Source organism: Budorcas taxicolor, chromosome X (assembly GCF_023091745.1).
Source record: "Budorcas taxicolor isolate Tak-1 chromosome X, Takin1.1, whole genome shotgun sequence".
NCBI classification, from domain to species: domain Eukaryota; kingdom Metazoa; phylum Chordata; class Mammalia; order Artiodactyla; family Bovidae; genus Budorcas; species Budorcas taxicolor.
In genome coordinates this window covers 82,763,521-82,789,450 of record NC_068935.1, presented here as the reverse complement: position 1 = coordinate 82,789,450, position 25,930 = coordinate 82,763,521, and the positions used below count along the sequence as shown (strand labels likewise).

Below are 25,930 nucleotides of genomic sequence, written 5' to 3'. Positions count from 1 at the left end.
TGAAGGAAGGCTCAGCCAGATAATGAATATGAAAATGACTTTGAAGTAATAAAGGAAATGTGCAAAGAATATTGTGGGCAAAAACCCGAGTTTTAGTGCTATCTCATTGACTCATTTAATCTTTGTCAAGTCCACTCTGCTTTCTGGATCTTGATTTCCTCATCTGTAAAATGAGATGTGAGAATTGGACTGTGAAGAAGGCTGAGCGCAGAAGAATTGATGCTTTTAAACTGTGGTGTGGGAGAAGACTCTTGAGAGTCCCTTGGACTGCAAGGAGATCCAAACAGTCCATTTTGAAGGAGATCAACACTGGGATTTCTTTGGAAGGAATGACGCTAAAGCTGAAACTCCAGTACTTTGGCCACCTCATGCAAAGAGTTGACTCATTGGAAAAGACTCTGATGCTGGGAGGGATTGGGGGCAGGAGGAGAAGGGGATGACAGAGGATGAGATGGCTGGATGGCATCACTGACTTGATGGACGTGAGTCTGAGTGAACTCTGGGAGTTGGTGTTGGACAGGGAGGCCTGGCATGCTGCAATTCATGGGGTCGCAAAGAGTCGGACATGACTGAGCGACTGAACTGAACTGAACTGAAAATGAGAGTGTTGGGCTAGATGATCTCAGCAAATCTCATTGCCTCTTCTGATATTCATGGAGTATATTATTTAAATAATAATAGGTAAGATCTACATAATGACTTATGCTTTGTTATTTTATCTACTTATCTACTACCAGTGTGAGGATAGCACTGAACTACTAGAACTGCTAGACTTGAGATAGACATGAATTCTTGTTTCTTGTCCTTACTTTGACATTGACCCACTGTATGATCTTAAGCAAGTTCCCCCCTGCCCCCATTTTAGGACTCTAAGTTTCTTAATCTGTGAAATAGGAGATAGGAAGGTTGGACTAAGTCAAGTAGATTTCTAATCTTTTCTGCAAAGCCTTGGGGAGTAAAAATGATACCATTAGATGATATAATGATACCATCATTAGATAATGATCAATAGATAAGATCTATATAATGCTTTACGCTTTGTTATTTTATATCTACTATCATACCACAGTGATAAAGCTACAGAGAAGGGGAGAAATGGAGAGATCTAGCTGGAGTTTTAAGTTTCCTATGCTTGCTTCAGATACATTAGATTTAATTTTCATCTGTTATGTATATGGGGCCTGTACGTAATGTTTCATTTGTGAAAAAAAAAAAAGGTTCATTGCAAAAGAGAAAATAATTTGAATAATTTCTAATGTATTAAGTTTTAAAAGTTGGATTCAATAAAATACGTTGTTTGATAACACCATTTTGTTGTTTTAATGAAATAGTATATTGTGAATATCCTTCAAAATTAAAAAAAAAAGACATTGACTTCACAGTGTTCCCTTGCATGAATATGGAATAATTTATTTAATCATTCTCATAATGTTGGACATTTACATTTTTCCAATGCATTTGTCCCTTGGTATCTGCTGGAGATTGGTTCCAGGAGCCCCAGTGGATGCCAAAATATGTGAATACTCAAGTACCTTATATAAAATGATTTAGTCCACCTGAAACCATAAAACTCCTAGAAGAAAACAAAGGCAGTACACTTTTTGTCATCAGTCCTAGCAGTTCTTTGTTGAATCTATTTCCTTGGACAAAAACAACAAAATAAAAAGAAAATACAAATGAGACTACATCACACTAAAAAACTTTTGCATAGTAAAGGAAACTGACAAAACAAAAAGGCAACTTACTGTCTGGGAGAAGATATTTGCAAATGATATGTCAGATAAAGGATTAATATCCAAAATATATAAAGAACTCACACAACTCAACATACATTTTTAAAAAGCAATTTAAAAATGAGCAGGGGACCTGAGTAGACATGTTTCCAAAGAACACATATAGATGACAAAAATGCACATGAAAAGATACTCAGCATCACTAATTATCAGAGAAATGCAAATCAAAAACACAGTGAGATGTCACTTCACCCTTGTTAGAATGACTATCACAAAAAAGACAATAAAAAACAAGTGTTAGAGAGGATGTGGAAAAAAGAGGACCCTCATGCACTATTGGTGGGATTGTAAATTGATACAGCCACTATGCAAAAACAGTATGGTTAGTCCTCAAAACATTAAAAATAGAACTACCATATGATCCAGCAGTTCCACTTCTGGGCATTTATCCAAAGGAAAAGAAAACACTAATTCAAAAAGATATATGTATCCCTGTGTTCATTGCAGCATCACTTATAATAGCCAAGATATGGATGCAACCTAAGTGTCCATCAATAGAAGAATGGATAAAGATATAGTGTATATATACTTAGCCATAAGGAAAAATGAAATCTTACCATTTGCAACAACATAGATGGTCTTGGAAGGCATTATGCTAAATGAAAAAAGTGGACAGAGAAAGGTAAATAACATATGATTTCACTTATATGTGGATTCTGGAAAATAAATGAAACAAAACAGTACCAAGAGCAAACTGGTGGTCACCAGAGGGGAGGAGAGTGAGGGGTTGGGAGAAATAGATGAAGAGAATTAAGAGATAGAGACTTCCAATTATAAAATATAAAGTCACAGGGCTGTGATGTACAGCATAGGGAATATCATCAATAATATTGTAACAACTTTGTATGATGACAGATGGTTACTAGACTTATCATGGTGATTAAGTCCTAAACTATATAAATGTTGGATCACTATATTGTACAACTGAAACTAATATAATTCTGTATGTCAACTGTGGGGTTTCCCCAGTGGTGCAGCTGGTAAAGAACCTGCCTGCCAATGCAGGAGACACAAGAGATGTGGGTTTGAGCCCTGGATCAGGAAGATCCCCTGGAGAAGGAAATGACAACCTGCTCCAGTATTCTTGCTTGGAAAAATTCCATGGACAGAGGAGCCTGGAAGGCTACATACAGTCCATGGGATCTCAGAGAGTCGGGCACAACTGAGCATGCATGTGCAAACATGTCAACTGTAGTGCAATAATAAAGAAAAAACCTTGAAAGACAAATAATAAAAATACATTGTAGGATAAATGCAGTTGAAATTTTGATCCATGATTGGTTGAATCTATGGATGTGAAACATGAATATTGAGGGCTGACTGGTTTCCCTTTTTATATAATGATAAATAGAACTACATTTTGGTGCTTAACCTTGCTATTTTCTTGTAAAAAAATCCAAAAGTGGAATTACTGATTGAACTTTGTGTGAATTTAACTTTTCAGATATATGGCAAAATTGCACTCTAAAAAGTTTACACACCCACTAACAATACCTTTTCACCATTAATTAGTAGTAAATGTTCACCAATCTTCCTTGTGAAAATGATGTCATTTCATATTTTATAATTACTAATAAAATTGAAATTGTACAATTTTCATATGCTTATTGATCTTTGGTGTTTCTTCTTTTATTTGCCTGTTCATGTCTGTTGCCCATATTTTCATCATACTACTCATCTTTATATATCAAGGAGATTAACCACTGCTTTTACATACTTGATACCAATATGTATTTTTTAGTTCGTGATTGCCTTCAGATTATATTATTATGTTTGTTTCATGTAAGAAAACTTAAATGTTTTCAAGTCTATCAGAATTTTCACTTACATATTCATTATTGTCATGTTCTAAAAATCTCCTTTCAATCTTCAGAAATTAAAAAAAAAAGTTCACCTACAATATTTCAACATCTAACAATATTTCAATAATTCCTTTTTTTGTTTTTCTATGACATACTTAATCCATCTGGAATGTATTTTGGTTTCAACTGGTAATTTAACTTTATTATCTTTTCCAAATGAGTAACCAGTTGTTCTGACACCATTTAATGAATAAATCATCCTTTCTTTGCTGATTTATAATGATGTATTGCATATGCAGTCTGTTTTTGACTTCTCTGGTCTGATTAATCTATGCTGGAATGAATACCAAACTGTAGTAACCATTATGGAGTTATAATACTGGTAGGAAAACTCTCATTACTTTTTTTTTTCTAATAATATCTTGGCAATATCACACGTTTTATCGCTTTAGATAAACTTTAGGATTATTTTGTCAAAATTTTGTTCAGGTTTATTTAAATTTGTAGATTTGACTGGGAGAAAAGCTGGCATCCTTGAAGTATTGCATCTTCCCATTTAATTCCAGTCTTCATTTACATACCTCAATAAAGGGTTTGGGGGTCAGAGCTACAAGGAGACAGATACAGAGTTTCCTGGAAGTAAGAGCCCTATAATAGAGTCTAGAAATGAAGTGGGCTAAAGTTTAAGAAAAAATGGGTCAGGGATGCTATAGCGGAGATTTAAGCTTTGTATGGAGTAGAGATGGTGTGACCAATGCTTAGTTATTTCTGATATGTGAGATTCATAGCCTTATGCACTCTGATATGGAACAAATAAATGGTGTGGTGTCAGGCTGGTCAATTCCATTTTAATGAGCATCATTTTCTTCAGCTGTATAATGAGGTATGTTGTAATCCCTATTATACTTAATTTGTACAAAATTGTTATTAACTTTTGCAAGCTAATCAAATGGGATGGATTTTTATTTCATATTATTAAATTTATATATTTTATTATTACTTTATGTTATATGTTATTTGTGCTTAGTTGCTCAGTCGTGTCCTACTCTTTGTGACCCCATGGACTGCAGCCCATCAGGCTCCTCCGTCCATGGGGATTGTCCAGGCAAGAAAACTGGAGTGGGTTGCCATGCCCTCCTCCAGGTGACCTTCCCAACCCAGAGACTGAACCCAGGTCTCCCACATTACAGGCAGATTCTTTACCATGTGTGTCACCAGGGAAGCTGTATAATATAGTAGATTGTAGATGTAACCTTTACATGCACTGAGAAACTGAAAATTCATATGACTCCCTTTAATGGCATATTTGCTTTATTGCAGTAGTCTGGAACCACACCTGTAATATCTCTGAGATGTCTTCAGGATTGCAGGAACACTGATTCTGTGAGGGTGTCCCAGTTCTAGAACATTCACAGCACTAGAAATGAATCCACTGGAACTGGTACAGGGCCTGCCTTCTAGGAGTTGGCACCCAAAAGCTGTATGGCAGTTATCATAGCACCATCCTTTCTGTACACATTACCATCCTCAGTTTGAAGCACAAAGAAGCTGCAAATTATGTGTTCTGTTTATACAAATAAAATCTTGCAGTATGGTAGAAAGATTGTTGGCCTAGAGGCCTTAATTTTGTCATTGTTGAATGAAAGTGATGATAGTACCTACCTCAAAGCATTGCTGAGGTGATTTATTTAAATAGCACATGTAAATCCCCTCACATAGCCTTGTGCATAGTAAATGCCTATTAAATGGTAGTTTTTCTTCCTTCTGGTGCCTCTAATTCAGTGTTCTTCAGTCAAGTCACCTCCCCAGAACTCATCCTTGGAATGAAAATGTTGTTTTGGGGTGAACTTTAACAGTTCCTTCAAGCCCAGCATTTTGGAGTCCTTTGACAAAGGGAAGAGGAAAAGAGAGGGAGGAGGGAAAAGGAAATTTTGTAATCTGGTTACACTGAATCTCGAGCATAAAATAACCTACTACAATAGATGAGTTTTCTGTGAAAGTTATGTACATTTTAGGCTGAGTGAAGAGGGAGGAAAGCTGAGCTGTAGCTAAATTTGTGGGTTCCCCCCAATATCAAATTACAATTGTTCTTCAATTTTTCTTTCTTTTCCCTACAACAAACATTCTTCCACTGCCAAAAGAAGCCTCCTGAAAATCTTGATCTATTCCATAAAGTAAAGCATGACAGCAAATGAGAAAAAAAAAAAAAAATACCAAGGACTTGGAGAAAGAAAGGGGTGGGATGAGGGGAAGAAAAATTTCAAGCTGGGGACAGGACAAAGAGCATAAGTTCTGCATGTTTTAGATTTCTGCTAATAACTCTATGTGCCTCTAGATCTCTCCATTCAACTTCAGCATTCAGTCAGTCAGTGTTTATTAAAGACCTACTGTGTGCCAGGCCTGTGTGAGGAGCAAGGAATGAAGTATGTGTTTTTGAGTGGAACTTGATGTTTTTCTTTGAACAGCTATGATCCTAAGGATTTCTGAGTGTGAGAATGTGTATGGTGTGTTTGTGTGTATATATTTCTGTGTATCTCTCACAACTTCACATGTACATGACAGTAATTGTTTTTCTTCTTCTATCGTCAGAAGACTTCCTTTCATTTGCTGTGTTTACAAAGAGTGGGCTTTATCACTTTGATTTTTTTTTTTTTTACTTTATTTTACTTTACAATACTGTATTGGTTTTGCCATACATTGACATGAATCCACCACGGGTTACTCAGCTGTTAAAAAGAATACATTTGAATCAGTTCTGAGGAGATGGATGAAACTGGAGCCGATTATACAGAGTGAAGTAAGCCAGAAAGAAAAACACCAATACAGTATACTAACACATATATATCACTTTGATTTTTATACTCTGAAAGCTTGGTGGTATGATAATTAACTTTAAAAAAATTTTTTTTATTTATTATAATTGGAGGCTAATTACTTTACAATATTGTGGTTTTCGCCATACATTGACATGAATCAGCTATGGGTGCACATGTGTCCCCCTGTCCCGAACCCCCCTCCTACCTCCCTCCCCATTCCATCCCTCTGGGTTGTCCCAGTGAACTGGCCTTGAGTGCCTTGTTTCATGCATCGAACGTGGACTGGTCATCTATTTCACATATGGTAGTATATACGTTTCAATGCTATTCTCTCAAATCATCCCACCCTCGCCTTCTCCCACAGAGCCCAAAAGTCTCTTCTTTATATCTATGTCTCTTTTGCTGTCTCACATAACAATTAAAAATCACATGGAGTTCTCTTTTATAGAAGGATTATCTGTACTTGTATTATGAAAAACACCCATGTTGTGTCATCCTAATAAAGGAGGTATTTAGCAGGACCTGAACTGTCCATCCCTTTGAAAAATACCTATGAAAATCAAACAATACAGCATTGAATTAAATCATCCTGGTGTAATAGAGTTTTGTGATCGAATGGTATGGGACCATTCCCTATCCACCTCTCTCATTGGGCAGGATATGTCTTCACACCTTTTCTTTCTAGAAATACTTTCCAGAGAGGCTCTAGTGACACATTAACAGGGCTGTCTACTCTTATATTTGTTCTCCCAGGAAAGCAGAAGTACCTGTGTGCCAGCAGAAACGATTGCACCATTGATAAATTCCGAAGAAAAAATTGTCCATCTTGTCGTCTCCGGAAATGCTATGAAGCAGGGATGACTCTGGGAGGTATGATACTTTTCTTCCTCTTTTCTTTCTTCCTTTCCCTCCCTTATTCTCTTATTCTCTCTTTAAACCAGATTTCCTCTTTGATGCTTCTAAGGAGGCCAGCCATGCTCTAAAAACAGGCTGACCCCTTCACATCCAACGTGGCCATCAGTCAGCTGGTGCTTTTCTTTATCCTTAAACATGCTACACCATACTGTGGGGCTCATCATAGGAGCAGGAGGTGTGAAGCAGGGATCAGGACCCATCAGAGGATGAGTGAGTATGGGCTTGACTTGAAGGGCTTCCCAGGGGACATAATGGTACTGACCTTATGTTGTTAAATGATGGCTAGAATGAGAGAACTAAGGAATTCAGAACAGTCACAGGCGCAGGATGACCCAGGCACAGGCTGGCCCTGAACACCCAGGAATATTCCTCGGTTAACTGCTGCCTGTGTTGTGGAGCTGGCCACCTGGAATGAAAAGCTGCTTTTCTTTGGAATCAATGACTAGGCTGCCAACCAGAGCCAATTTCCTATCCCACATCTTCCAGGGATGAGCAGGCCTTTTAATCATTTCCCTTTCTTTACAAATCTATTGACAATTTCCAAAAGCATTTTTTTTTTTTTAGTAACAGAGTACTTTGACAAAATGAAGATACAGCTCTTTCAAGGTTAATCCTCCATCAAAATGCTCTCTGTCCTCTAGTCTATGTCTACCATGATTGTTGTCACCATTACAGAAAGATTTAACTGACACTTACATTTTCCCCCTTCAAATTCCTATTTCTTCATGTTTGCATCTGCTCACTGCCAAGTTCCTTCCTACCACTTGCCACTTCCCAAAAGATGCACCTTTCATAAGAAAAGTAAGCTAATAGTAAGTAAACTAATAGTTTACTTTGATTTGGAAATTTGAAGAAAGACAAGCCTGTTTCTGAACACCTGAAACTGTGGCCTCATACCTGATTACTTATTATCATCCTGGAAAATCCAAGTTCTTATAATTCTGCCCTCTCCCCTCCCCTTCTCAAGACTGATTTAGAGTACTTGTTTATCATTGGCTTTCTGCAAGGTGCTCAATATCTTGTCTGCCTATGTGCATATTTACAGAAATCAACATGGTAGTTTTCTAACTTCATGTGGGTAGCTGTATCCTTGCCTCCTTGAAGGCTAGTAATATTCTTTAAACAGACCAAAGTATTAAAAATGAATTTATGCAGGCTCAGTTTGAGACAACCTTTCAACTAGTGTCTAGTACTACTAGACTTAGCATGTAGATGCTCTACAAGTGGTTTTCCAGGCAACCACATCAAATGAGATTTAAATATTTGAGAAAAATAAACTTTATTCTTCTTTGCTTGGCCCACTACAGAGAAATCCTACAATTGTGGCCTACAGTGAGGAGGAAAAAACAGGGCTGGGGGTAGAGGGAAAGTGCAGAAGGATAGCCAGGAAAGTTGTCAAAGGAGTTGTCAAGATGAAATATTCTCCATATGAATCTTGTCACAACATTCATGGTGGTGGGATCACCCCAGGGTGAGGATTCTGATACACTCAACTCTCGATTATTTAGCCCTCTCTGAATTATGTATAAGAGATGGAGGCTTCCAGATAGAGAGCCCATTAGTTTTCCATTTGCTGATACGAATTGCAAACCTGCTTTAACACAGGTAAAGTTTAATGATAATAAAAGTCTTCATAACATTTGGGCCCAAATCCTAAAATTAGTTTCATGTGTCAGCTAATATCGTCCACTATAAAGCGTCTATAACATGATTATAGTGAATCTCTTGTGAAAAGAAGTATATATATAATAGACAATTTCACTAGTCCATATAGTAGTCTAACATAAATCTATAAATTAATTTCTTGAAGAGAGTGGTAAAGTAAGTTTTCAAATTGATTTATTAAGGTATTCAAATTTGAATGAGCTTGGTCAACACAATGAAAAGAAGCTGAGAAGTGCTGTGGCTGGCTATGGTTTCAGTTCCCTTTTTACATTTACTGAATGTCTCCTATGTACAAAGAACCATGCTAGGCAATAGGGCTTCAGGCAGGCAAACTTCAAGAAATGTCCACAAGATACAAGGATTCTTGATGTTTTGTAAATGGTCTTGCCTTGGGAGTAAGGCAGACCTAGGTTAAAGGCCCAGCACTATTATTCATTGTTCCCCCTCTAAGCTTCAATTTCTTCATCTGTAATTTAGACATACCATTCTCACGGAGCTGTAATAGGGATCTGGTGACATGATGAATGTGAATATCCTTGGTAAGTGAAAAAGTGCTAGACAAATGTAAGGACTTATGATAGTAAGGTCAGTGGTAATTTAGCTGGTAAAGCTGTTCACAGCACTTCCCAGTTGGCTTTAATCCTGAGTTACTCGGCATGCCCTATAATATGTAATAGCTCCAACAGACAGAACATTACCAGAAATCATCTCAAAACAAAAGTGTTATCAAGATCCTGCTTGAAAGCCAATTCTAGTAATTAAGGGGCTCATACAGTATATTCAAGTACCACGTCAATGAAAACCTAAGTATTTACCCTCTTAGATACTATTGTTTGGGAAACAAACCTTTGCATTTTGCTAAACTTATCTTCATATTCCCTGCTTCCCTGCTGAAAACCCCTCCCAAGTTTATTTTTATCTTGCAATTTCAGTGTATACTACAACTTTACTCAAATAATGGAAAAAAGAAAGCAAACATCAATACAGTGACCCTTGTGAATATTCTAATAATAGACTTCCTTTTTCATAAGATGTGGGTTTAGCATCAACATTTTGATCACCTTGAAGGAGGATTTATATAATTTTGTTTTATTTTTCCTATCACTCAATTCAAAATTACATAATATATTCCAAAATGGCAACTAAGAATGTGGTTTTGGGTAATTCCTTTCTCCCCTCTGAGGCTCATTTTTCTCATCATAAAAATAAGGTAATGAGCTTCACCAAGGACCTTTTAGGAACTACCATTTTGTGATTCTGTGTCTAAGCTCACAGAGAAAGAACTGTAGTTGTGACAGTCCTTTTTTTGGATTGTCTATTCACTGTCCCAGAAATATAGATTAGTCTAGACTTCTGTACTTTGACTTGCATAGTGACTTTAGCTACCTCTAGTCACATCTAAGTAAGATATATCAGGTGTCTAGACTGTATGGATAGGTTATTGATGGAGTGGAGGGCAGAAGGGCTGTCTTTGTATCTTAGAGAAGCTGGCATTCTGCAACCGATGGCTGCTTGATCTTGATGTCTCAAGGTCTCTAATTTAGCTTTCTCTGTAGGGTTTGGTAATGGAATCTCCTCAGATCAGAGATACTTAAAACACATACGCTTTTGTTTTTGCTTCCAGGCCTCTATATCTGTTGATTCTTATTGTTTTAGCTGTTCTTACTGTTTCTGAAAGGATCCTGGAGGTGGTTGGATTCTCAGCATGGTTTACTTGAAGACTACCTCTAGGCTCTCAACTGCCCATCTACAACAGGGATAGGCTTTTCTTTGAACATGATTTGTTTCTTCCTGCTTTGGAAAAACCACATGTCACTAATTGCTTCAATAATCTAACCTTCTTGCCTACTCTTCATTTAGGATTTTTTTTTTAATGTAACTGTCCAAAGATGCACTTTCTTTCTGATAAATTAACTTCTGTTTTTTTCACAGTTAATAATTTAAGTAAATAGAGTCACCTCACTTTTCTCTGTACTCAATGATATACTCCCAGATTTCAAGATGGAATGAGAAAGAATTACCTTTACCCACTATATTCTTCCATGGCCCTTCTTTCTTTCTCATTTGCTTTCCTTTTCCTCCCAAAACATTATTTATTTCTCTGTTAAGCAACTCTTGAATTCTCAACTTTTAATAAATGGCATTGGCCCCTGCTTATGCCCTCCTCTCCTGAACCATGGAAGATGGTAGGCCTTTTAGGAATTTCAGGTAACAGCCAAACCCAGATGTGGAGAAGAAACATGAAGCCCCAGAACTTGTGAGAATCAGAAGTATGCTGCATTTTCTTGAGGTTACTCTAACATATTTGAGAAGTCTCATTCCTTCTAGGGGGCTAAACTCCACACCTGAGACTCAAAACTATTAACAGATCTGCAGGTTTTAACAACCTCCATGATTCTCTAGTTGAGAGGATATCCTGGTCTGATGTTACCATGAGCACTACAAAGATCCTTATCATTTTCCAGTGTTGACAAGAGTCTTGATATCAGCTCTTTCATCATTCCCCATGCTCATGGGCAGGCCACCACTGCTACTTCTGGATCAGATGCCTTGGATGCAATAGAGTGATTCCAGTGCTGAAATACCACTCAGCCTGATTCTTCAAGAGACAAGTTTCACATTTATTCATCTGTCTATCCAATCATCCTTCCAACCAGCCAACTAGCTAGGCCTTTCATATTTCCATCCTTCCATTCATCTAGTTATCCATTTAACAAATATTCCTTGAGTGCCAGCTATGTGCCAGTTTCTGTAGTAGGCATTTTGGGGGAACGTAGATGAATAAGATACAATCCCTGCCCTCAAAAAGTTAAATAATTGGAGACAGGCAGTGATAACTAATACAGCTTAACCTTAAAGAATAAATAGGAAATTACTGGGAAGAAGTTGAGTGAGGTGGAATAGATGCAGAGAGACATTTTAAATAAGCATCGAGGTTTTGAGGAACAACACAAGTATTAATAGTTTAATATAGCCAGATCTGGGCTTCCCTGGTGGCTGAGATGGAAAAGAATCTGCCTGCAATGTGGGATACCTGGGTTTAATTCCTGGGTTGGGAAGATCCCCTGAAGAAGGGGATGACAACCCACTCCAGTATTCCTGCCTGGAGAATTCCATGGGCAGAGGAGCCTGGTGAACTATAGTCCATGGGGTCACAAAGAGTTGGACCCGATTCAGTAACTTAACACTTTCACTTTTACTTACATGGACAGATCTGGGGAAATAGGGAAGGCAAGCTGAAACCACACTGAAAATATACTTGGTTATTATGCTAAAAGGTTTGAACTTCAGGCAGTTGAAGAGCTATGACATGAGATAGACATGTTCACATATCCATTTTATTTGCGTGTTTGTTTTTTAAGAGAATTAGCTTAGAGAAGGCAATGGCACCCCACTACAGTACTCTTGCCTGGCAAATCCCATGGATGGAGGAGCCTGGTAGGCTGCAGTCCATGGGGTCGCCAAGAGTCGGACACGACTGAGTGACTTCAATTTCACTTTTCACTTTCATGCATTGGAGAAGGAAATGGCAACCCACTCCAGTATTCTTGCCTGGAGAATCCCAGGGACGGGGGAGCCTGGTGGGCTGCCATCTCTGGGGTCGCACAGAGTCGGACACAACTGACGTGACTTAGCAGCAGCAGTGAGGGCTTAAGTTTTATAAAAGGAGATAGTAGGCCAGGTAGTAAGAGAGAAAGAAATTTCTAGCATCAATTTTGTTAAACATCTAGGTTTACAGCTTTGGTTCCTGGAGTTAGTTGCCTCTGTTCAGATTGATACCTGCCAGTACTGACCACATGCATAAGCCCTTCCCTTATACAAGCCTGTTGCCTTGATCTAGGCCAGTGCTTCTTGGTGTAAGTTCTGAGAAAAGTAGTTCTGTAACATGACACATGAAATTTTATTTTTATGATTGAATAAGTTAGGAAAACCTGCATATTATAGTCTTGATCAGGAATATTTACATTGCATGTTATCACATCACAGACCTTGTCAAATATTGAAGTAAAATAACCTGAGGAGCTCAGTAACTCAGGATTCCCAAATTCATCTCACACAGAGAAACCTGTTTTTATATAACACCTGCTAATATCCTATAAAACTGATGTTTTCTGGAATGTACTTTGGAAAACTTGGTTATAGATAAATACTCTATCCTATGAGGAGATGATACCACTAGCCCAGGTCATGCATTTATAGATGTATATATCTACATGTATATAGCTCACAAGGGGAATCAATTAAGAATAACTTCATGACCAAGAGCCAACAATCTTCACCACATCTCAAGAGTATGCACCAATGCCTTCTAAAACAACTAAAGTAAACCATGTTGGGTATGTAGTATTATTGTCATACACAAAGGATAAGATGTAATTCAGGCCAAAGTAGGGTTACTAAGTAAATTATCCAATGGTCATAGGTACATATTCCTTACCCAAGGAGCATGCTAGATACATTATTTCTGAGAAACATGATGACTTCTAGCATCATGCAAAGTGATTACTAAATATTTTGGCTATCTACCCTAAAGTTTAATAGTCCTTTTTCTCTGACTAGCATTCCAACATCCACCCAGAACTTCATCATGGTGCTACCACATACCTTCATTATTCATATCAGAGGCCAAGAAATCACAGATTTTAAGACTTTGGGTTCCACTGCCCACCCAGTGATTGAATCCCCTCAAAACCCCTTTCAGCAAGCAGCAGAGTATTAAGTATCATAAAGACTCAGCAATGTAGAACTCATTTAACAGAATTTCTTCCCTTCTACTTTGACTCTTTAGATTAGAGCTCCAAAAGTCTCTAGGTTGGAGATGCAAGCAGTAAGTCTCAATTCTGAGAAATGCTACTCCCCACACACATTTCTTAGATACTTAGATAGTCCTACAGATCTGTATAATTGAGGCATGCACAGAGGAGTATAATTGCCATATAAATTTTTTTAAATATAAGTTTATTTATTTTAATTGGAGGTTAATTACTTTACAATATTGTCTTGGTTTTGCCATACATCAACATGAATCCACCACAGGTATACATGTGTTCCCCATCCTGAACTCCCTTCCCTCCTCCCTCCCCTTGACATCAACATGTACATGTGGTTCAGCAGTTAAAGTTTCTGGTTTTCTTTTTTCTTTCTTTGTTTTGGTTTTGTATTTTAGGAGGTCCTGTGTATAGTGGAAATAGCTTGATGGACTAGGATACAGACAGGCCTTGTTTCTCGTCCTAGCTCTGCCACTTACTATCTTGATGACCTTGGGTAAATCATTAAATCTCTCTGAGCCTTACTTTCCCCAGCTCAATTTCCTAACTACATTATGGGAATAATAAAATCTTCCTTACAAAATTGTGGTAAATTTATAAAGAAACTAACACATAGTAGGTACACAATAAATATCACTGTACTTCCTTTTTCAGATAAAAATTCATCTGTGTGCTCCCAGTCACCACTGGAGCCTGTACTCTTTGCTATAGCAGTGTGGATTTTGGCACTGGTTCCTTGGTTCTCCAGTCTCTGAATTTCCCTTGAATTAACACTTGTAATCTGTCCTCCAAAGCCAATATCGCCATCTTCCAATTGGTTACATACATATTTGGTGACATATTGGAGAGTAAAAGGTATCTTTCTCTCTAATTGTAGTTCCCAAGTGAACTTTTATATGGAATTACCTCCAAACCACATTGTCTGGGACAGCATATATATGCTGTAGTCTGTCTCTGAATATTTGTTTTTATAGAACTATGGTTAGAAGTAAATAATTTTCTCTGATCATCAAAATTGATGATATCTGGTTCTGAATAAGTATCTCACTTGTAAAATCACCACTTAAAATCCTTGAGTTTTTAAAGTGTAATAGCAGCAGATTTTATTGTTGTTTACTCTTGCTGTGAGAGCTCCAAATTCCCTCAGTTGCTTTTGAGAGAGTAAAATGATGTCATAGGCAATATTTTTTGAAGGTACTAGGCGGAAAACTAAGAGTACACAGCACACAATAGGTCATATATACAAAAGCAGGTATTTTCCAAATATAACAATTTAGAAAAAAAGCTTTATATGAGCTGATAACATAACTGTATGAAAACCTTTTACTTTTGATTTAAGAAAGTGCCACTTGTTCTTACAAATTGGAGAATGTATTCCTTAAGATCAACAAAAGTGTTTAGAATATTTTCTTATTGTCCTGAACTTCTACATAGACAATTTACCTGGGAAAGATACTTTTTTAGACTTTTGTACATCCTTTGGGATCATGTTTATATGAAGTAGAACTAAGAGGAAAATACACAACCATCCAGAATCCAGTAGAGCCTTCAAATTGTCTATTACCGATAATATCTCCATGACAACGGGTATATAGAAAGTAAACTGCAAATGGCATGGCTACCCTGGATCACCTCTTTTAGAACCAAGTTCCATTCTCTTCAGTCCATTTCATCCTTGCTACAGTTTTTAGATCTCTTAAGCCTGGCATAGAATGTATTTCTTTCCACTGTTTAATACCCCATTGGACCAGTGGTTCTGTGGCTGAAGTGAAAATTCATTGTTGAGGGACATTTCAGACTTTTAACAGTCAGCAATTTAAAAAAATGTAAGCACCAATCCTGAAGAAATCACCTGCAAAAAACTTGGACTGGCATTTGGAACTAAAAAGAAAATCTGGATCTTGACCAAGACAAAAGTTCACCAGCCTGGGCCTGCACAGTGTGGTGTATCATGCTGACCACAATGAAACTGGAAGAGACTGAGGACTCTCACCAGGGTAGAAAATGAGGCATAGAAGCTTTGATTAGTGAGCTGTTAGGTGCAGAGACATTAATTTTGAAGCACTCCCATCTCTAGGATGAGTAATAATGCTTGTAATATTATGGGATTGTTTGGCTACTACAAGAAATTCAGAAGACCAAATAGGGCGTCTTTGTTGGCCTCTGAGTGGCTATAAGGAGACTGTTAAATTTCACCTCCCTTCTCTCCCTCCATATCCTTTCCTCTCAACCACAACCACCACTTAATTCTTGCCGAAGAGGCACATACAAACACATATATGTCCTTTAGTATATTGATCAATAAAGCAGAAAAGAAAGAGAAAAAGGAAAAGCCCCCAAAACTCCAAATAAAAAATTTCCCATTTCTCAGCCTCACTTCTGTCTTACAGGTAGATAGGAAATGAGAAGAAAACCTCTAGTCCAAAATGGCAGGCACTCCTTCTCCCCAACTTTGCATTGCTGCCTCCTGCATTCGAGGATCTGACTCAAGTATCTGATTATGGAGCCAGCTAACATGCTAACATATCTTCAAGTTGCTACGTTCACCATATTAGAAAAATTTCAGGTTAGATACTGCAAACATCTCATAATAACCAGACACTAAAGAAAGGCTGACCTGATCTGCCTTATTCAAAATGAGGGTTCTAGAGGATTTTATTGGATATCCCGGAAACACCTGGAGCGAGACTTGGGGACTTAAGCCCCTGCTCCTCAACTCTGATGTTGGGGCTGGGGACTACTCTCTTAGTTGATTCTCCTCCCAGTGAAGCTGATGGTATTTCCCTACCTCATAGCTATGTGAGGACTAAGTAGTAGAGTTACCAATTCATGTAGCCATGACTATTATGATTGTTGTTTTCTATAATATGACTTGGTATTAGCAGAGGGCCCTTTGATTGTTTTTGATCATATATGATGACATCAGGCACTGACTCAAGTGGGTGCATTGAAGCTCTGGTGCAGGTGCTTGCTTTCCAGTGTGCTACTGCTGCAAAGAAGCTTAGCTAACAGGACTCAAAGTGCTGCTTTGAACAAGAAGCCACTGTCCCTATCTGAGGCTCCTGTGGTCATTTTCACTTGGTTATTTTATAATTCACAAGTTTCCTCTTACCTCTATTTTGCTGGACCTCTGCCATGGAGCTTGATCGTAACCTTAGGCTCCATCATTGAGCTGAAGGTAGTAGCTGATCCATACAAGTTCAGTAAACAAAGACCATATTTAGACTCCCCTGTAGAAACACCTCCAAGAAGCCAGCCAACAAACTCTTCAGACCAGGAGAGTACAATAAGACATTCTTTTTCTCCCTATTCTCAAAGTTAATGTGACTTCCCTTTTAGCAGTGCACACACACTTGAAATTTTCATAAAGTGAAAGAAGGCAAAATCTAAGAACCAGTGCCTACTTTCTTGTTTTCTATTGAAGTTAAGATGATAGAAGAAAGTTGATAAGATTTTATGTCTTAACTTCTAGCTTTAGTGCCCCACACTATTCACTTACATAATACACTTGCTTCTCCATCAAGTGTGATGCTTTGTTCTTCTCCCAGGCCAGCCTCAAACTTTGCATTGATGTAAGAGGAGAGAGCCTTAGAATTTACAATATTTTGCTATGCTCTGTCTCTGCCTCAGAGACTTCATATTGAAGCTAGCTTCCTTCTGGTGGATGTGGAATCTCTGAGGCCAGGGGCTGACAAATGTGAGGGTCAGAAGCACTCTTCCAGCCTTACCTGGAGCCTGCATTTTCCACCCTCTTCCTTCTCTCTCCACCTACACACACACACACACACACACACACACACACACACACACACACCTCTCTCTCCTTCCCCTGACTAAACAACATGCTGGAGAAAAACCAAGGAAAGACTTCAAGGAGGGAAGAGAATTAATTTCCCTCTCTTTAGGGCAGAATTTTAATCTCCAGGCCAACAAGAGTTCCCCTAATGTGAATCGAAAGGCTAATGTGGTTTATTTTTTAACTGCTTTCTATTTGTTTGAATGTTGTGTATTTTTGCTAGCGAATTTTCCTTTAATAAAGCCATTAATACACCAATGGTATTTTCTTATTTACAACAGACTGACAGAATTAATGTTGTTAACATTGGACCTTTTTCCTTTTTCTTTTTTCTTTCTTTCTTTTTTTTTTCTCTCATTTGCTTTCCAGGTCATGCTGACCTGTTCGGCTTGGACTGTTTCACATTTGTTTTTAATGTCAGTTTAAATGTAATTGTAAAAGCATGTATGCTCTAAATTCATGTAGTTACTTTTTCCAGTGGAAAAGCCTGATATGTGAAACCATTTCCAGGCTCTGCAATTTCACATGAGCAGGTTTTGGGTAATGACCTTGTGCCCCTCACCCAGAATGGTATCTGGACAGTGAACCTCTTTCTTCTGGCTCAGTAGTCAGAGAGAGGAGACTTGGAAATATTTTCTGCCAGATCCTGTGCTTTGGCAAGCATGTGCAGCATTGCATATCATTCTATTATTAATTACATTTACTCCTTCATGAACTAAAAAACATTAGACTAAATTGTCCAACATAAACCTTGAAAGATAAAATTTGGTATTCTTTTCCCTGGCTATCCCTCTGACTCAGGATTGGAACTGGGAGAATGGGGGCATGAGTGGAAGGACCAAGAGCTTTCTTGCCTGGGAGAATTTGGCCTATACTTGTTTGTGTACACTTACACTTGGATGCAGCCCCTACTAATCTCTCACTCCATGCCTGCCAAGAACTGGCTCTGTTCCCTGTCTCTTATCCCTGTCCTAGTTATTCCCCACTCTTCTCCAGCTGACCCTTCTCCCATAAACGTGTTACCCTACCTGATAAAATTGAAAGAGTACTACCCGAGAAGTCAGGATACCTGATTCTAGTTCCTGCTCTGCTACTATCTAGCTGTGTGACCTTGGGAAAGATTTGGCTTTGGCCTTCAGCCTACTCATCTTTAAAATGGGGATTAGTTTCAATAGGAAAAGAAGAAATAGACAAGATTTGGGGCCTTCAAGCATCTTGTTAGCAATGGAATCTTTTCTTCAAACAAAATCTGATGCAGAGCCCGAAATGAAGATACAGAATAAAGCACTGCTTTGAAAAAGGCAGGGTTATTGGAGTCACATGATCACCCCACTTTGCTTCCTCTCAGGGCCCTTTAAAATCTTTGGGGCTCCATTACTGCAGTAGATTTATGTCTGGGGGAACTTCCAATTTGTTTCTCTCTCCTAATTGGTTTAAATCCCTGTCAAAACTGTATGTTTCATAAGTTAGCTTTTTCAGAGAGAAATTCGTCTACTTGAGATAAAGGAAATGACATGTAGTAATGTAGGGTTTAGCAACTAGCAAGAGAATAAGAGGCATCATGTATTGTCTTACAGAATATATTCTTTGCTAAGCACCTTACGTGTATTCTCTTAGGTAAAGTTATAACAACTCTGTGAGGTAGATCTTATAATTATCTTAGGATTCTTAAACCTGTCAGTATGGCCCTCAGTCTTTGGCTTGAGACCAGTTGCCCAAGATGGAAGGCAATATTTTATAGGTTGCTACCCTAAACAGCTTTTCAGAATGTTGTCTAGCTAGAGATTCATTTTTGGAAAATGTCATAGCCTGCCCATTGGGATACACTTTTATAAAATTCAGAGCACTTTCATTGAGATCATTTCACTTTCTCCTAATAATAGTCTTATGCAGTAGTGTGATCCGATGAGAAAAGTGAGGTATAGAAGGAATCAAGGTATATGTTCAAGCTCAGATACCTCATAAGACTGTGACTACCACTACCAATAATAAAAATCCCTTTATTGTGAGTACCATTTTAGAATTCTGATGTCATCATTGCATTCTGCCTCCTTTAAGTTCAGTGAAATTTTTCACCATGCTGTGGGCTTGGAGGGTTCTTCTGGTGGTGCTGAATCTTCCCTTTACTCTCAGATACCACCACAGTGTCTATATTCCTCATTAGCAGCCTTATTAAGTAGGTGCTAATAGTTTTCCCAATTTATAGATGTGGAAATTAATGTACAGAGAGGCTAAGTCTTGCCCAAAGTCACATAGCTAGTGAACAATTGAGCCAGGCTTAACCCTGAGGCAATGACTCCAGGTTATTTGCTGTTAACTACTACACTTTATACATATATCAAGAAACTAAAAGCAAAAGAAGGAAAAGGATATTCTGGAGATCATACAGTGGGCTCCCCTGGATCTTAATCCAGTGTTCCTCTGAATATCTAAGCCTAAAGTTGTACAATGAGATCCCCTGACTCTAATCCTAGTGGATGGAAAGATGGTTGGCATGATTTAAGCCAAAGGGCACAAATTGGTTTTCCACAGGCCAGAACTGACTTGCAGAATTTTGTTTCTCTAGCATAAACAGACTTAGACTTCCCCTAAGCAGGACATCAGTCACTTTCACTGTCCCCAACCCACCCTATTTATGTTTACTAGGTTGTTTTAACTCATTTATGTATCTGTCTGACTAGTGAAGATATTGAAGCTCATGACCCATAGATTTAAGTATTATAATATATAAGCACCTGTGCGCGCGCACACACACACACACACACACACACACACACACATATAATTGCAAACAGTCACATAAGTACAGCCTAGTCTGGTTTCACAAAGAATTTGAAGCTCTGCACCAGATGTACCTTTGTGTTTAGTCAGCATTTAGAATTACACTTAAGACCTGAATTCAGTTTTATAGGCAATTATGTGCTGAATAAACTCAGCTACTTTTTTTTTTTTTTTTCCATTTCGTAATGTGTCACTCTTCCCTTCTCTGCCATTTCTGGTACTCTGTTAATCCTGCTGTCCCTCCTTCCCCATATCCAGGTTTCATTTCTTGTAGTCCACTCATTCTCTACTCTTCAGGAATGGATGGAGAATTAAGGAAATCATTTTGGAGGGCTCACTAGAATGTGCCAGGCATTATCTCTCATTTAGTTCTCATAAGTGTCCTAAGAAGTAGGTGGTGGTACCCCCATTTTACAAATGAGGAAACAGAATCTCAGAGAAACTAAGCAATGGGCTCAAAGTTTTTAACCTAGTAACTGATGGAGCTGTGGTTTGAATCTAAGACTGTCTGATTCCAGAGCCTATTACCTTGCCAATACCACACTTTTTGTAAAGAAAGTGTATTAGTTTTCCGCTTCTGCATAGCAAGTTACCTCAAATTTAATACCCATTTATCAGCTCACAGTTTTGTAAGTCAGAAGTCTGACACAGCATGACTGGATTCTCACCTCTTTGTCTCACAAGGATGAAATAAAACTATTGGCCAAGCTTCATTCTAATCTGGAGTTCACAATCCTCTTTGAAGCTCCTGTGATTATGTCAGGATTCAGTTCCTTACAGTGGTATGATTAAGGTTTCTGTTTGCTTTCTGGCTGTCCATCAGAGGCTGTTCTTATTTTCCAGAGGCTTCCCTCATTGTTTTCCCTATGAACCCCTCCAGTGTCAAAGCCTGCAATCTCCCATATGTAGAGTCACCCTGAGTCCATGAACATCTCTCCAAAAAGAAGCCAGTACCTTTTAAGGCTTATATGACTAGGTCAAGCCCATGAAGCATAATCACCTTCAAAATTTAACTGACTTGTGACCCTAACTACATCTATTTCTTTCACAACAGCACCTATATTAGTGTTTGACTAAATAACTGGAAGAAGGCATGTGGACACCAGGCATGGGGAACTTGGTGGCTATTGTAAAAGTCTATCTATCACAGGAAGTCATTTTATGCTTCAAATTCCATGGTGAGATCCTAGGAAGAGAAACATCTTTGACCTTAGGGAGAGGAACTTGGACTTTCTAAGACTTTGGAAACTTCACCTCACCTTGCCTGTTCTCTGTCCATAGATGAGAAAACCTCTATCTTGAGGTACCAAGGAATGAGGCTATAATAGTGCCTAATGGTCACAGTGGCTTTAGAAGCTACAGATTAATCACATCTACTTCTTCTGGGGAATGTACCTGGTTGGAAAAATCATTCTCTATTGTAGAGACAGCCCTCATAGGGGTCTAATGCCACTAGGCTGAAAAGTGAATTCCCAACAAGTTCCAGGCAGCAGGATCCAGGCATCATTTAAAGGACTCCAGTCCCCTAAATATCAGGTACAGACAAGGACATGCCTTGCCAATGTCCCTTTCTTGTCACTGTTTTGACCTATGATTGAAAGACAGGGAAGAGATGAAAAGCAGCTCACACACTATTAGAACTCCCCACCTTTACTGTCCCCTTTATCCAGGCTTCACTGCTCAATTTGAGCAAACCAATGGGTCTCTGCCGCAACACAGGGGCCTGTCGAGCCTGTACCTGGCATGCAAGAGTTAGATCTGGCTCTGGGGCTCAGGTGCAGGAGACACAAAGGGTGTGGGGGCAGCCTTCATGGATGAAAACAAGGCCTTGGGCATTGAATAACAGCTGAGACTAGCAATCCTCATTGTCCAGCATTCCAAGTCGTCTAGCAACATGCTGGCCTCTGCTGCAGACAGAGAACAGAGGATTCCCAGGCAGAATGAATGGAATCTGATTTCAATTATGTTCAGTACAGTCACTCTCTTTAGGCAGAGAAGCCAGAACACCTGGTGCAGCTTGGGCCACTGTGGCCGCAGGGACAGCACATTATACAGGTCCTGGAGGCAAGTGGGAATGCAGCTTCTCTTCCTCAAGCAGATGCCCTATAGGTCTAAAGGAGGAAGATATGAGAATACCAGCCAAGTTTTCATTAGCACTATGCAGAGAAGAGGAATTATTTTATATTGATGCATTCCCCCTCCCCCAGAGTCTCTACACATATTGAACTGGCTTGTAATGAGTTTGCTTAGGTCCACGAGTCATCACCCCACTGAGATCTGAATCACTGGTGGGAGAGTCAAGGTGACAGAGTGTGTACCTTGCTAATTGCATCAGTACCAACCGTTCCATGTGTCCTTCCACATTTTAGAAAAACCAGGGATTCATCTATACACTGTTTATGTGATTTTCTTTTATCAATAACATAAGTATGGCATGACAAATGAGACAGCTGCCCCAGAGTACAGTCTACATTCACAGCACTATTCCATAGAACTTTGTAAGATGAAGGCTATGTTCTGTATCTGTGCTATCTGGTGTAGCAGGCCGCAAGCAACACGTGACTTTTGAGCACTTACACTGTGGCTAGTTTCCCATCAGGAAGCTTCCATAAGCCTCTGATCCTTCTCCATCAGAGGGCAGACAGAATGAAAACCACAATCACAGAAAACTAACCAATCTGATCACATGAACCACAGCCTTGTCTAACTCAATGAAACTATGAGCCATGACGTGTAGGGCCACCCAAGAAGAAGGGTCATGGTGGAGAGTTCTGACAAAACATGGTCCACTGGAGAAGGGAATGTCAAACTACTTCAGTATTCTTGCCTTGAGAACTCCATGAACAGTATGAAAAGGCAAAAAGATAGAACACTGAAAGAGGAACTCTCCAGGTAGATAGGTGCCCAATATGCTACTGGAGATCAGTGGAGAAATAACTCCAGAAAGAATGAGGAGATGAGCCAAAGCAAAAACAACATTCAGTTGTGGATATGACTGGTGATAGAAGTAAAGTCTGATGTGGTAAAGAGCAATATTGTGTAGTAACCTGGAATGATAGGTCCATGAATCAAGGCAAATTGGAAGTGGTCATACAGGAGGTGGCAAGAGTGAACATCGACATTTTAGGAATCAGCGAACTAAAATGGGCTGGAATGGGTAAATTTAACTCAGATGACCATTATATCTACTTCTGTGGGCAGAAATCCTTTAGAAGAAATGGAGTAGCCATCATAGTTAACAGAAGAGTCTGAAATACAGTACTTGAATGCAATCTCAAAAATGACAGAATGATCTCTGTTCATTTCCAAGACAAACCATTCAATATCACGGTGATCCAAGTCTATGCCCCGACCAGTAATGCTGAAGAAGCTGAAGTTGAACGGTTCTATGAAGACCTACAAGACCTTCTAAAACTAATACTCAAAAAATATGTGCTTTTCATCATAGGGGACTGGAATGAAAAAGTAGGAAGTCATGAAATACCTGGAGTAACAGGCAAATTTGGCCTTGGATTACAGAATGAAGTGGGGCAAAATCTGGTAGAGTTTTGCCAAGAGAACACACGTCATGGCAAACATCTTCTTCCAACAACACAAGAGAAGACTCTACACATGGACATCACTAGATGGTCAATACCAAAATCAGATTGATTATCTTTTTGGCAGCCACAGATGGAGAAGCTCTATACAGTCAGCAAAAACAAGACCAGGAGCTGAATATGGTTCAGATCATGAACTCTTTATTGCCAAATTCAGACTTAAACTGAAGAAACTAGGGAAAACAACTAGACCATTCAGATATAACCTAAATAAAATTGCTTACACTTCTTATACAGTGGAAGTGACAAATAAATTTAAGGGACTAGATCTGATAGAGTGCCTCAAGAATGATGGATAGAGGTTCGTGCCATTGTACGGGAGGCAGGGATCAAGACCATCCCCAAGAAGAAGAAATGCAAAAAGGCAAAATGGTTGTCTGAGGAGACCTTACAAATAGCTGTGAAAGGAAGAGAAGCAAAAGGCAAAGGAGAAAAAGAAAGTTATACCCATTTGAATGCAGAGTTCCAAAAAATGGCAAGGAGAGATAAGAAAGCCTTCCTCAGTGATCAACCCAAAGAAATAGAGGAAAGCAATAGAATGGAAAAGACTAGTGATCTCTTCAAGAAAATTAGAGATACCAAGGGAACATTTCATGCAAAGACGGGCTCAATAAAGGACAGAGATGGTATGGACTTAACAGAAGCAGAAGATATTAAGAAGAGATGGCAAGAATACACGGAAGAACTCTACAAAAAAGATCTTCAAGACTCAGATAATTATGATGGTATGATCACTCACCTAGAGTCAGACATCCTGGAATGCGGAATCAAGTGGGCCTTAGAAAGCATCACTATGAACAAAGCTACTGGGGGTGATGGAATTCCAGTTGAGCTCTTTCAAATCCTACAATATAATGCTATGAAAGTGCTGCATTCAATATGCCAAGAAATTTGGAAAACTCAGCAGTGGCCACAGGACTGGGAAAGATCAGTTTTCATTCCAATCCCAAAAAAAGCAATGCCAAAGAATGCTCAAACTACCACACAATTGCACTCATCTCACACATTAATAAAGTAGTGATCAAAATTCTCCAAGCCAGGCTTCAACAGCATGTGAACCATAAACTTCCAGATGTTCAAGCTGGATTTAGAAAAGGAAGAGGAACCAGAGATCAAATTGCCAACATCTGTTGGATCATCAAAACGGCAAGAAAGTTCCAGAAAAATATCTGCTTCCGCTTTATTGACTATGCCAAAACCTTTGTGTGGATAACAAAAAACTGTGGAAAAATTCTTCAAGAGATGGGAATACCAGATCACATTACCTACCTCTTGAGAAATCTGTATACACGTCAGTTAGAGCTGGACATGGAACAACAGACTGGTTCCAAATAGGGAAAGGAGTATGTCAAGGCTGTATATTGTCACCCTGGTTATTTAACTTATATGCAAAGTACATCATGAGAAACGCTGGGCTGGATGAAGCACAAGCTGGAATCAAGATTGCTGGAAGAAATATCAATAACCTCAGATATGCAGATGACACCACCCTTGTGGCAGAAAGTGAAGAACTAAAGAGCCTTTTGATGAAAGTGAAAGGAGAGTGAAAAAGTTGGCTTAAAGCTCAACATTCAGAAAACGAAGATCATGGCATCCGGTCCCATCACTTCATGGCAAATAGATGGGGAAACAGTGGAAACAGTGACACATTTTATTTGTTTTTGGCGGGGGAGGGGGCTCCAAAATCACTGCAGATGGTGACTGCAGCCATGAAATTAAAAGACGCTTGCTCCTTGGAAGAAAAGTTATGACCAACCTAGACAGCTAAAGCAGAAAGGTCCATCTAGTCAAAGCTATGGTTTTTCCAGTAGTCATGTATGGATGTGAGAGTTGGATCATAAACAAAGCTGAGCGCCGAATAATTGATGCTTTTGAATTGTGGTGTTTGAGAAGACTCTTGATAGTCCCTTGGACTGCAAGGAGATCCAACCAGTCCATCCTAAAGGAAATCAGTCCTGAATATTCATTGGAAGGACTGATGGTGAAGCTGAAAC

General features: G+C 38.9%; 1 protein-coding gene across 1 annotated transcript in view; it reads left to right on the top strand.

Annotated features, from left to right (window-relative positions):
- Positions 1-25,930, top strand: part of AR (androgen receptor) — a 195,939-nt gene that overhangs the window by 152,160 nt on the left and 17,849 nt on the right. The window contains exon 3 of the mRNA XM_052663544.1: positions 7,165-7,281. Within this exon, the coding sequence (XP_052519504.1) occupies positions 7,165-7,281 (117 nt within the window). The remainder of the gene's footprint in view (positions 1-7,164; positions 7,282-25,930) is intronic.